A 13075-nucleotide genomic window follows, 5' to 3' on the forward strand; every position below is an offset into this window, starting at 1 on the left:
CTTTTCCCCATTCACAGCTAGGGGAGAGAATTAGCTGATCTGCGGGGATCCGACTGCTAGGCACTAGGCTGGTCACGAGAACTGAGCAGAGTTTGAATGGGGCAGCAGACAGGCATGCATGTCCACCACTCCATTCAACTCTATAGCCCTGATGGAGATAGCCGAATACAAGTGCTCAGCTATATCCAGCCGTCCCATAGAGCTGAAGGGAGCGACCTCTTTAACCCTTTCACTACACCAAACCACCAGGAATATACAGTTAGCCTAAACCTCCAGTTATATTAGAGTTCAACCCATAAATCAACCTAAACCACCAAAAATAACAGATATAACATTAACCCCTTCGATACTAGGAGCTAACTACTAATTCTATACCAGCAGGAATTTTACATAAGTATTATCACAAATTCCTAAATCATCCTGTGTAAAAATGTGTGATTTAGAAATTTAGTGATAATTGAGTATATGAGAGGACATTTTCATGGGCATAAACAGACTTGAAAAATCTCCTAAAAAAAGCCTGTATATACCCCTGTCAAGGGACAAAAACATCTGTATAAAGAGTTGGTGTCTCATTTTTCTAGTCTTCAGTGTAGATGCAGTGGATCAAAAAACATAACCGTCAGAGGGAGGGGGATGAAAGTGTGAAACATGCCAGCCCTCTGCCCTGTTTGTAGTGTTGGAAATCAGTTCACAAGCTTGCTGACAGTTTCCAAAAACGCCAACAGTACTGTGACTCCAGATCAAAACAAGATGGGTCGTACAGATTCACTTACTTATTTCTGCTGCTTACCTTCTGATCAAAGCTTTCTGGGGTCAAGAAGAAGTTGTGTAGAGGGATGAAATAGTTCTCCAGAAGCCCCATAAGGAGGACTAGGTAAACACCATCTGCAAACTGAGAAAACACATATCAAAATATTTATTATAAAGTATGAAAAACTTCCTAATGAGTATTTACAACAGGAACTTCTACTTTTTGTCCAGAAAAAAGTGCTGCTCTGTTCAATGGACAGTGTCTGGTGTTACACTTCCCTCAAGTGAATGAGACTGAGCAGAAAGACCAGAGGCAATCATGGCAGGATTTCTGGGGAAGGGGACGGTCTTGAGAAGGCAAACTTTTTCGAGTCCCATATAACCCTATTTATGTTGGAGAGTGCCCACGGTAGTCTGCAACCAGGGCTTTTTTTCTCAGAGAAAAGGTGGTGGACCCCCCCCCCCCCCCCTTGCCCTGGCTACGCCCCTACCCATCCCTAGGACCGCCCCCTAAAACCGCTCCTTTAGAGAACAGGGATGCAAGTAAAATTTGGGGGGCGGCTATAAAAGTCCAGCCCAGCAAAGAAACCCCCCAGATGGGGATGGCACTGTTAATGGGGGATCTGGGGATGGCACTGTTAATGAGGGATCTGGGGATGGCACTGTTATGGGGGATCTGTGGATGGCACTGTTATGGGGGATCTGTGGATGGCATCCACAGACCCCCCCCCCCACCCCATAACAGTGCCATCCACGCTGATACATCGCAGCCTGCGATGCTGGAGAATTGCAGGCTGCGATGTCAAAAGAAAAAAAAAGCCATCACTTGTCTTGCACTGATTAACACTAGGGATGAGCGAATCGACTTCGGACGAAACATCAAATTATTTGTTTCAATACTGTGAGGAGTGAGCGCTCCGTACAGTATTAGAATGTATTGGCTTTGATGAGCAGAAGTTATTACTTTGTGAAGTCTCGCAAGACTTTGCATAATAACTTCAGAAATTGATTTATACTGTAAAAAAAAAAAAAAAACATTTCCCAAACTCTGGTTCAGTTCCAAGGTACCACTTGGAACCGAACCAAAGTACGCTCGCTCCGTACAGTATTGAAACAAAGTTTTATGAGAATCGACTTCAGAGGTTTCATCCGAAGTCGATTCGCTCATCCCTAATGAACACCAAAAGATCCGAAATGTATGCGGGCTGTAGTAAATTATTTTGTATGGAGAGGTTGTATCTGTGCCGTATACCATAGGTCTCAGATGTACAGCTGACATCTCACTCTCAACAAGAATTCTCTTTATTAAAAAAAAAAAAAAAAGAAAAAAAAAAGGCCCAAGGTGTGTACCGTTTCTCACTGAAAAAACAGCCCTCAGAGTAAGGGCTCATGCCCATGAACGTAAGGGCTCTGCAAATTGCAGTCCGCAATGCACGGGCACCGACCGTGGGGCAGCCGCATGCGGATCGAGGACCCATTCACTTGAATGGGGTCCGCAATCCGCATCCGATGGTCTGCACCGCAAAAAAAATAAATAGTGCATGCACTACTTTTTTGCGGTGCGGAGGCACAGCCAGAAACACCACGGAAGCACTCCATAGGTGTTCTGATCCGTGCTTCCGCACCGCATCTCTGGGTTTGGGGACCCATTCAAGTGAATGAGTCCTCATCTATGATGCGGGGTGCACACGGTCGGTGCCCCATGTATCGCGGACCCACCGTATGCATGAGCCCTTAAATTGACCCCCATTTCCATATTCTCTGTTCAGTCATATTCTACAAGGCAGCATATTGCTTGCAGGAGGTTACACAATAAATGATGGAAACATGGCTGCTTTCTTCCAGAAACAGCGCCATAGCTGCCCACAGGTTATGTGTGGTATTGCAGCTAAGATCTATACATATCACTTGGAGCTGTTAGAGATTAGCCATGTCTTTCTAATCCATGACAATCCCTTTAATTTGATATAGGGAAGTAGTCAATATATGTCCCCTACTACTTAGGCTGAGCGATTTTCACGCAGCCCCATTCACTTCAATGGGGCCTGCGTTGTGTTAAAAACGCACAAAGTAGAGCATGCTGCGATTTTCACGCAACGCACAAGTGATGTGTGAAAATCACTGCTTATGTGCACAGCCCCATAGAAATGAATGGGTCCGGATTCAGTGCGGGTGCAATGCGTTCACCTCACGCATTGCACCCGCGCGGAATTCTCGCCCGTGTGAAAGGGGCCTTACTCTTGCAAAAAAAAAAAAAAAAAAAACTTTAAATGGATTGCATGAAATAAAATAAAAAAAATTGATGTCCGCTTTCTCCCAGAAACAGCACCACACCTGTCCATGGATTGTGTGAGATATTACAGCTCAGCTCCATTAAAATTGATGGGCCTGAGCTGCAATACCATGCATGACCTAGGGACTGGCGTGGCGCTGTTTCTGAAGCAACTCCCCCTGTGTGACCCCCTTAAATTAGAGGTGTATAGCACTTGTACCTGTGTTTCCAGCTCTGCGACCTCCAGGTTCAGCTTGTTTAGATGCTTGTTAACAAACGTGATCAATGACTGCAAATGAAGCAGAGCCATCTTGAGACCGTTCATTATATGATCAAAGGAAACGGCATTGATGTCAGGAAGACAAAACATTTACCTTCTTTACAACGCTCAGCTTATCAGGAGCATGGTCAAAGAGAGTGTCAAACGCATCGCGCTCTGAGAGAAGAGAACAATATTCAATAGGGGTTCTTAGCGCTCTATAGATTTAAAGGGATATTCCGGTTGGGCGACGTTATCCCCCTACCACGGGATAGGAGATAACTATTAGATCCCAGTGGTCGGACCACCACCAATCAAGAGAATGGGTGCCCCAAACCCTCCCCAAACCCAGGTCAAGCATGCATACTGCTGCTCTACTTATTCAGGGGTACAGGGTTCCCATTCTCATGATTGGTGGGGTTGCAGTGTTCGAACCCCCACCAATCTAATAATTATCCCCTATCCTGTGGATAAGGGATAACGTCATCTAACCAGAATAACCCTTTCATTTCTACTAGACGGCACTCCCAGTGTGTGATGCAAGTGGCTATAAAAGAATCTTTACACTGGATCTCATTTTTTCGGACACAAAGCTCCTCTACTTGGACATACAATTAACAGTGCTTTCTGTGACTTTAATATTCATGGCGTATCCTTACGGCCTATCAATATTAGATCTGTGGGAAGCAGACTGCCAGCACCCCCACCGATCAGATGGTTAAAGGGGTCGCAGCGCTCAGACAAGTACCAGCCACAGCGCCATTCATCCTATAGTGGATGAGTGTGGTACTACGCATAGCTATGCCACATTCTCAAACAGGGAGAAGCTGCAGTACCACACACAGCCACTACAGGATGTATGGCACTGTGCCTGGTAAACAATGAAGAGGCTGCAGCCCTCAGCAGAGTGGCGTTTCCAGTTCCGAGGTGTCTGGTGTGAACACAGAGTGTCAGACCACCACCGATCTAGTATTGATGGCCTATCCTAAGGATATCCCAGATGACCCTTTTAAATGATAAATTCGGTCTTCTGCAGCCACCACTAGAGGGAGCTAACAGCAGACAAGAACGTATTAAACTCACTATAGCACTTTAAATATGAGGTTCTTACCAAATTTTCCCATCATCATCCTAAATAAAAAGAACAAAAAAAGACAATTAGTCTATAAATAAGAAAATAGTCACCATTAGTATTACTAATCACCAGAGGGATCTTAGTGGCCGGAGAACAAATTTGACAAATTGTAAAAAAGGGGTGAATATCGATTTTTATTTCTACTTTCAAGACATATGTGATCCACCGTCTGAGAATTAGTACAGGGTCTGACGGGGCAGAAAATGACACTAGGGGTCTCTCTTTTAGCCCTTGTTTTGTGCCGCGCTCCAAGGGTGGAACAAACGGCGTACGAACAGTATATGGCTTATTATTTATAGTATTTTATTGTTTGTCTCAAACACCCCTAAGGCCATTTGGTGCAAATTCATCACCGAAAATTAGACGGCATCCACATTGAAACGGCTCCCCATTGTTTTCAACAGGAGTCTGCTCCACCGTTCATGCGGCTGCGGATTATTTAGGCGTGTTCTTCCCGACTGCGGCAAGAATGGACAGATCGATTCTTGGTGCAGTTTTCCCATGGACAAGCCAAGGAAACTGCGGCAGGGAGTCGACACGCGGATTAGCCCATTAAATGCGGATCTGCAGCACCGAAACTGATACAGAATACACAGTGGATTTTAATATAGTCAAAATACGCTGTGTGAACCTAGCCTAAGGGTCCATTCACACCTCTGTATGTGTTTTGTGGATCCGCAAAACACTGAAACCGGCAATGTGCGTTCCGCAATTTCGGACAAGAATAGGACATGTTCTATTTTTTTGCGGAACAAAAGTGCGGATCCGCGGATGTGGACAGCACATTACAGCCCCATTGAAAATGAATGGGTCCGCACCTGTTCTGCAAAATTGCGGAACGGATGCGGACATGTGAATGGACCCTTAGGGTATGGCCATCAGGTTTCTGCCATAGAACTGCAGTGGGTTCACCAGCCCCACTCAATGGGGTTAATCCACATGCACCTAAACTGCATGAAGAAGTCATATGTCACTTCCACACAGAAAAAACTCTGCATGTGTATGAATGGTAATATCAAAGGTTGTCAATCACTGAGCAGGACCGTCCACTGGACTCCAGAGAAGTAATTAAATGCGGAATGAAAAATGAAAAATGAAAAGAAAAAAAAGCAGCATAATGTATATGAAACATCTGGTTTGGGGCTGATCTTTACAAATGTAAATTGTCTTAATTTAAAGTAATACCTTTAAAATATCTGTAAAAACTGAATACAAATTAAAATATGAAATATGTATTTATCTAATATATAAAGCTGAGTGTATGTATGTATGTATGTCCGCTAAAGGAATCCGCACCGTCGCATTTACAATCCCAAAATTTCATCAGATGTTCGGGAAGGTTTTAGACCGGGTCTCAGCTTTCTAGGACGTACCGTTCCTGAAATATTCCCTAAAAATGCAAATATGACACATCACATGACCTACATCAGCCAATAGAAGCCTGCAGGTCTTTCTCTTCATATCCCAACTGCCATACACACGTTCACATGTCACTTATCAGCCAATAGAAGCTCGCAGGTCCTTAGTCTCCACATACACACAGTTTTACACCAGGTTTCCATAACAACCCAGCCATTTTTCTTCACTGCTGTAGGTCAGCTTTAAAAGGAGCAGGGCGCTGTGGATTACACCGTTAAGAGAGCGGAGTGCGGTGAAGTCACAGTTCAGGGGCAGGTTGGGTCGCCATTCAGGTTAGGCCACGCCCCCTCTCACTCCACAGCCAACAGGGATTGAAAAAAATTAAGGTAAAAATCAACTTCTGTCAGGGGCAGGGGTGGGAGGGATGGCGACTTTCTCCCTGCAGCTCACGCTCAGACAGCACAGTGCTGCTGTCTGAGAGTGAACTGTTCAAAATGACATCCCTGCGTGAGATATTCCCAAAACATGCATTAGCCAATAGAAGCCTGGTCACATGACCCTATCAGCCAATAGAAGCTCGCAGGCCCTTAGTCTCCACATACACACAGTTTTACACCAGGTTTCCATAACAACCCAGCCATTTTTCTTCACTGCTGCAGGTCAGCTTTAAAGGAGCAGGGGTGCTGTGGATGACACTGTTAAGGAAGCAGAGTGCTGTGAAGGTCACAGTTGAGGGGCAGGTAGGGTGGCCATTCAGGCCACCATCAAAAAAGGGACTTAAAAACCCTGCCCCCAGGTCCCGCTAAGCCACGCCCCCTCCAACTCCGCAGCCGACGGGGATTGAAAAAAAAATGAAGGTAAAAATCAACTTCTGTCAGCTGCAGGGGTGGGTGACTTTCTCCCTGCAGCTCACGCTCAGACAGCACAGTGCTGCTGTCTGAGATTGAGCTGCTCAAAAAAACATCCCTGTGTCTGTCCAGGCCCTGCGCCGGACGGAGGACAGGGAGATTGAAAGCCGGACTGTCCGGCCTAAAACCAGACCTCTGGCCACCCTAGTGGCAGGCTGCTGTGGAGGTCACAGTTAAGGGGATGGTCCGCTATGGAGGGCAGTGTTAAGGGGCAGATTTCTGTAGAGGCCACTGTTAAGGGGGCGGAGTGTTGTGGAAATCACCGTTAAGGAGACTGGGTACTGTGGAGGTCACTAATAAAGGGGCCGCAGCTGCAGAGGTCACTGTTAAGTGGGCGGAATGCTTTTGAGGTCACCGTTAAAGGGGGCGGGCTGCTGTGGAGGTCACTGATGCTGTGGAGGTCACTGTTAAAGGGGTGGGCGCTGTGGAGATCTCTGTTAAGGGGACAGGGAACTGTGGAGGTCACAGTTAAGGGGATGGTCCGCTATGGAGGTCAGTGTTAAGGGGCGGGGTGCTGTAGAGGTCAGTGTTAAGGGGGCGGGGTGCTGTAGAGGTCACATTTTAAGGGAACAGAGCTCTGTAGAGGTCACTGTTAAGGGGGTGGGTTATTGTGGAAATCACTTAACGAGACGGGGTACTGTGGAGGTCACTAATAAAGGGGCGGGTACTGTAGATGTCACTGTTTTGGGGGATACTGTCGATATCTTTTAACGACACACACGATCATTAAATGAAAAAGATGAAATATACCCGTGCGAAGCCGGGTCCTTCTGCTAGTTATAAAATAATTATAAAAATTATAATATGAAACCTTTTCTTTTTTTTTTAATATTGCAAATGAAAATATTTGATCTGGGGAAACATGGGCATCTTTTTTGAACAATACAATAAAATGTCTTTAGAATACAATGGCATTGCTGTGTTCTCAGCTACCAGATACGTCCTGTGTGACTTCAGGGGGTGACACCGGGCTAACCGGCGCACAAAATTAATTGACCAGACCCCATTACTACCATACTGATAGCAGAAGGCAGGGGCTCGGCTCTGCAATTTGAAAGCTTTGGTGAAACAGAAGCCAGCGGCAACCTGTGGATGTCATGAGCCAGCTCACACCTCAAGAGCAGGCGCTCATTATTACCAAGTCTCGGCTAGCTGAAGATTAGTTAAAAAGCAATTATTCTTTAGCCATGTGTCAGCGATTCCACGCTTCACATGACACCAGAATTTTCAGGATGCCAGTCACGGCAATCGATGCATGTACAGAGGAAGCAGGAGGAATAGATGAACGGAAGAGAGTGAGAATACTCTGTACGAGCAGGCCGGGGAAAAGCCAGTTAAAAGGGTTGAACAGTGCCACGACTGTCCACAGGTTGTAAGTGGTATTGCAGTTAGGCCTCTTTCACACGAACGTATTGGTTCCGTTCCGTGCATTGGGAACCGCAATTTGCAGTCCCCAATGCACGGGCAACGTACGTGCGGCGACCGGAATGGATCCAGACCCATTCAACTTGAATGGGTCTGTGATCCGTCCATTCCGCAAAAAAGATAGAGCAAGTTCTATTTTTCAGCGGAATGGAAGCATGGAACGGAACCCCACGGAAGCACTCCGTAGTACTTCCGTGGGGTTCCGTTCCGTGCTTCCATTCCACACCGCATCTCCGGATTTGCGGACCCATTTAGGTGAATGGGTCTGCATCCATGATGTGGAATGCACACGGCCGGTGCCCTGTGTATTGCAGAACTACGGCTGTGTGCAAGAGGCCTTAAGCTATACTTACTTCATTGGAGCAGCGCGGTTCAAACCTGTGAATAGGTGTGGGACGGTTTCTTGAGGAAGGTAGCCATTTTTAACCCTTTCTACCCCCAGCGATTTTCAATTTCTGTTTTTCACTTACTGCTTTCGCAGAGCCATAACTTTTCTATTTTTCTGTTCACATAGCCGTATGAGGGTTTGCTTTTTGTGGGACAAGTTGTAGTTTCTAATGGCACCATTAACTGTTGCATACAATATAGAGGGAAGCTGGGGGGAAAAAAAAAAAATAATTCCATCCGTTTTATGGGTTTTGTTTTTCCCTATGCGGTAAAGACCCGTTACCTTCATTTTCTGGGTCAGTATGATTACAGTGAAACATTTATATAGTTGTTCTAAACTTATTTTGGCACCATACTGACCCCTATAACTATTATTTTTATGTCTATGGCGCTGTGTGAGGGTTCATTTTTAGCAGGGTGATCTGTACTTTTCAGTGGGGGTGTACATGACTTTTTGATCACTTTTTAATAATTTTTTGGGGGAGGTGAAGCAACCAAATAAAACTGCAAAACGACTTTTTTTTCCATTACGCTGTTCGCATAGGGTAAATATTTTAAGTTTTAATAGTAGGGCTGTCTTTGGACACAGCGATGCCTATAATGTTTATTTTTAGTTTACTTTAATTTTGGTGAAAGGGGGTGTTTTTTTTGTGTTTTTTTTTTACACTTTTAAAAAGTTGTCCTAGGGAACGTGAACATGAGATCATCAGATTGCTTCCATCATAGACTCCAAAGCATTAGCACTTAAATCTATGAGAAATTCGCTATGTTCCTATGGAGCCCTGCCACAGGCAGAGTCTCGACAGGGGCATAGCTGCGGCAGCCTCCGATCATTCAGGTTAACTGAGCATGCCGCAGGGAATGAAGTGCTCCACTAATCGCCACTAGGGTAAGCTGTTCCCGCCCTTGGAGCGGACACTCCCGGGTTTTTAAGCTCTCAGACGCCATGGTCACATTTGACCACTGCATCTGAAGGGTTAAAAGTCTACAATTAGCATTATTGCCGATCACAGACATTGCTCATTTTGGGCTAAAAATTATTTTTTCATTTATGAAAAATTTTCAAATGTTTCCGTTCTACAGCCTCCCCTTTCAGTGAATGTGCAGAATTTCTCTGTTTCTGTGACGTTGTCAGAAAACTGTTGTATGTGTAATAAAGACCAATTGAAAAAGAGATTTTTAGCCCAAAATGAGTAAAATGAAATGATAAAAAATGCCCCAAAAGTGTTCATAGCTTTTAAGTGATGTTAAAGGGGTTGTCTCACTTCAGCAACTAGTGTTTGTTATGTAGATAAAGTTTATACAAGGCACTTACTAATGTATTGTGATTGTCCATATTGTCTCATTTGCTGGTGTGATTCATTTTTCCATCACATTATACACTGCTCTTTCCATCATACTACACTATAGGAAAAGTTCCTGGCCTCTCTGGTGGCCAGTACCGCAGGAGTATGCATAGGCCGGCACTTTTTCCTATTATATGCAAGCACGACCACCGCTGCTGGATTACAGGATGGTCGTAACCCCTGGAAAAATGAATAAAAGCAGCAAAGCAGGCAATATGGACAATCTCAATACATTAGTAAGTGCATTAAAGGGGTTATCTAATTTCAAGAAAACCCCCTACATGTGCCAGGCCCCTCACCTGTAATATACTTACCCCGCTCCCGGTTCCCACAACGCCGCTGCTGCTTCTCCCTGCACACGGATGAAAACATTCGGTGTCGGGGGGGGAGCAGCCAATGGCAGTCGGGGAAAGAGACGAGCCTCCCTAGCGTCTCCCCCAATGCAGGGACAGGGAGCGGGGTAAGTATATTACAGGGGAGGGGCCCGACATATGGGGGGGGGTTCTTGAAATTGGATAACCCCTTTGTCTACATGATAAACTGCTGAACTGAGACAAACCCTTTAAGTGTCTACCTGCCTTGCCCTGTAATCCTGAACATACACCAGTGAATGGCAAATGCACAATTCTGATTTCAGCAGGCTTTCCTTTCCTTCAATGCAGAGACCCGAACAACTGAATGAACACTCTCCAGCGCATGCGTGGGTTTACAGGGCCAGGAAGGAAGACAGTAAGGGCTTATGAACATGGCCGTTGCCCTGCCTTGCGCATATTGTGGCCCACAAACAGCAGGTCCGCAATATACGGGCACCGGCCATGTGCACCCTGCATCACGGATGTGGACCCATTCACTTGAAGCGCGGAACCACACGGAAGCACTGCAGAGTGCTTCCGCAGTGTTTCTCTCTGTGCTTAAACACCACAAAAAAATAGCGCATGCGGAATCCACACGGATGTTGCCCGTGCATTGATGACCACAAATTGTGGTCCCCAATGCACGGAACAGCCATGTGCATGAGCCCTAAGGATGTAGTCACACCTCAGGTTTGATGCCCGAGAGTATTCAAAGACCCATCAGCCACATATCAAAACAACAGTATCATAAATGGCAAATAGTAGGTGGGTGGCCATGTTACAGATTTTGCTTTGAGGACAGGGGGCTTTGAGTCACCCCACAGTTCAGCCAACAAAATGGCTACCAGTAGAGTGCGCACATGCTGGGTGCTGCATACTAGAAGCTGCATAGTAAATGACATTGGATCTCACTCTGTTGTGGTCGTCAGTTCCTCGGTCACATGGTTCGTCTGCAGGAGGCCTTCTCGTTTCTGAAATGCAAAAGCAGGAAATTCTGCAGAGTTTCATCAGCACAATAAGATTATCATAAAAAGAAAGATAAGAAAATTAAAAAGTAAAAAAAGAAGCGTTGAAATTCTGACACTGGAAGTCCTTACCCCCTTAAAGGGCTTACACAAACACACACAAAAAATATATAAAGAACACCAGCATTCAACTGGATTAAAATGGATGATGACGTTCTGAGTGCATTTTGAGTCATCCAGTGCAATTGTGATCTGAGAACCGCGCTCTGAGTTTACATCCTGGCACAAGACTCACGAGGAGTGTCTGTAGCATCAGGCCTCTGCTTCTCCTTCCCCTCCCAGCCTGGACGGCACAGATACAAGCCTGCTTGAAGCCCTCCTGGAAAAACCCTGCTGTTAGACCTCATGCACACGACCGTTGTTTTATTCCGTGTCCGTTGCGCCGTTTTTCGTGATTTTCTGCGGACCCATTGATTTTCAATGGGTCCGTTGAAAACTCGGCTAATGCACCGTTTGCCATCCGCGTCCGTGATCCGTGGTTCAAGTCCGTCAAAAAAATATAACCTGTCAACCGCGCGTCCGTTTTTTTCCTATCATTTGCATGGCAAACCTGTGTCTTAGACTTTTTTTTACTTTCCTTTATCTCTGGTGATTCTCCAAAAATAAAGGAAGACACACGGAAACAAAAACTGAAACGGATCACGGAACAACGGAACCCCATTTTGCGGAACGGAACACAACAACGGTCGAGGCCTAAGACACAGCATCATTGCTAACATCCCATCTACAGGGCAGGGTCGAGAACGAGCAGGACACTTCCCTTAGAGGCAAGATTATTGATGATGTTGCATCGACAGGGTAGAGCCTTACAAGCCTTGCCATGTCATTATTGACCATGGAAATCAATGGGTTAAACACCATAGTAAGAGATTCCCCAGATCCTGCCCAAAGGCGAATCTGTGGGAGTGACATATTTGCTCCATGGTTGTACGAGACACAGATGTAAGACTTATCCTAAAAGGGTTCTAAAACTTCATGAGTAACTGCAGATAACCCCCAATATGCCTGAGAAGCTGAGATATGAGGTGCTGCTTGATGTGCTTCTTCGACTGTAGCGCTGATCTAGGTGTCCCTGATCCGGTCTGTGACATGAAGGGAACAGAGCAGTCACCAGTCACTTTCTTTTTTGCATAATTGACCTCACCACCAAATGAGGAAGATCCAAACGTTTAAATACTTTTAAGAAAAAGGGATCTCATCTAAAAAGTAATGAATCTGTGAATAGACCATGACAAGTGAGAAAACAACTGAGGCCCAGAAACCACAAGGCATTGCCAATTGAAAACCAATTTTAAAAAGCAATTTAACTGCAGGAAATTTTTGGAAGACTGATCAAACGTGCAGGGTGATTGGAGAAAGGATTTTCATTCCAAAGAAAATCCCAGGGTGGATGTTTTCATGTTGACCTATGCTGACATCTGGTGGTAGTTTATGAGTATTGCCCATGTACATCATTTTTTTATTTTCACATTTTTTACACAACATCACAATTGATACAAAAGGCAATTACACCATGCTCTACAAAACATGAAAATTCTACCACAGTTCAGTTCAGTGAGGAAATGAACATATGAGACTCTAATAAAACTTCCCTCACATCCAATGGTTTATACAACTATAACTTGCATTATTTCATGGACAAATTGGCTTTGAGATATCAAAAAACAAACACAATTACAGCACAGCTTTCATTTTTTCTAGTGCTCTGGAAAAATGAAAACTATAATTAGTGGCTATGGATAGTTTCATATAATTGGTAATAATGGAAAAGATCTGACTGCCTGCAGCCACCACTAGATGGAGCTATACTGTGTTCACTGCATAAAAAGTATGCGGTCAATCACAGATTATAT

General features: G+C 45.0%; 1 protein-coding gene across 3 annotated transcripts in view; it reads right to left on the minus strand.

Annotated features, from left to right (window-relative positions):
- The window catches only part of PARVB (parvin beta), a 61737-nt gene that overhangs the window by 12369 nt on the left and 36293 nt on the right, over positions 1-13075 (minus strand). For all 3 annotated transcript variants that reach the window (XM_040439161.1, XM_040439163.1, XM_040439162.1), the window contains exons 7-11: positions 11110-11168; positions 4396-4415; positions 3400-3461; positions 3246-3314; positions 794-895 (exon numbers count right to left, since the gene is read on the minus strand). In XM_040439161.1, the coding sequence (XP_040295095.1) occupies positions 794-895; positions 3246-3314; positions 3400-3461; positions 4396-4415; positions 11110-11168 (312 nt within the window). The remainder of the gene's footprint in view (positions 1-793; positions 896-3245; positions 3315-3399; positions 3462-4395; positions 4416-11109; positions 11169-13075) is intronic.

This window comes from Bufo bufo, chromosome 1 (genome assembly GCF_905171765.1).
Source record: "Bufo bufo chromosome 1, aBufBuf1.1, whole genome shotgun sequence".
NCBI classification, from domain to species: domain Eukaryota; kingdom Metazoa; phylum Chordata; class Amphibia; order Anura; family Bufonidae; genus Bufo; species Bufo bufo.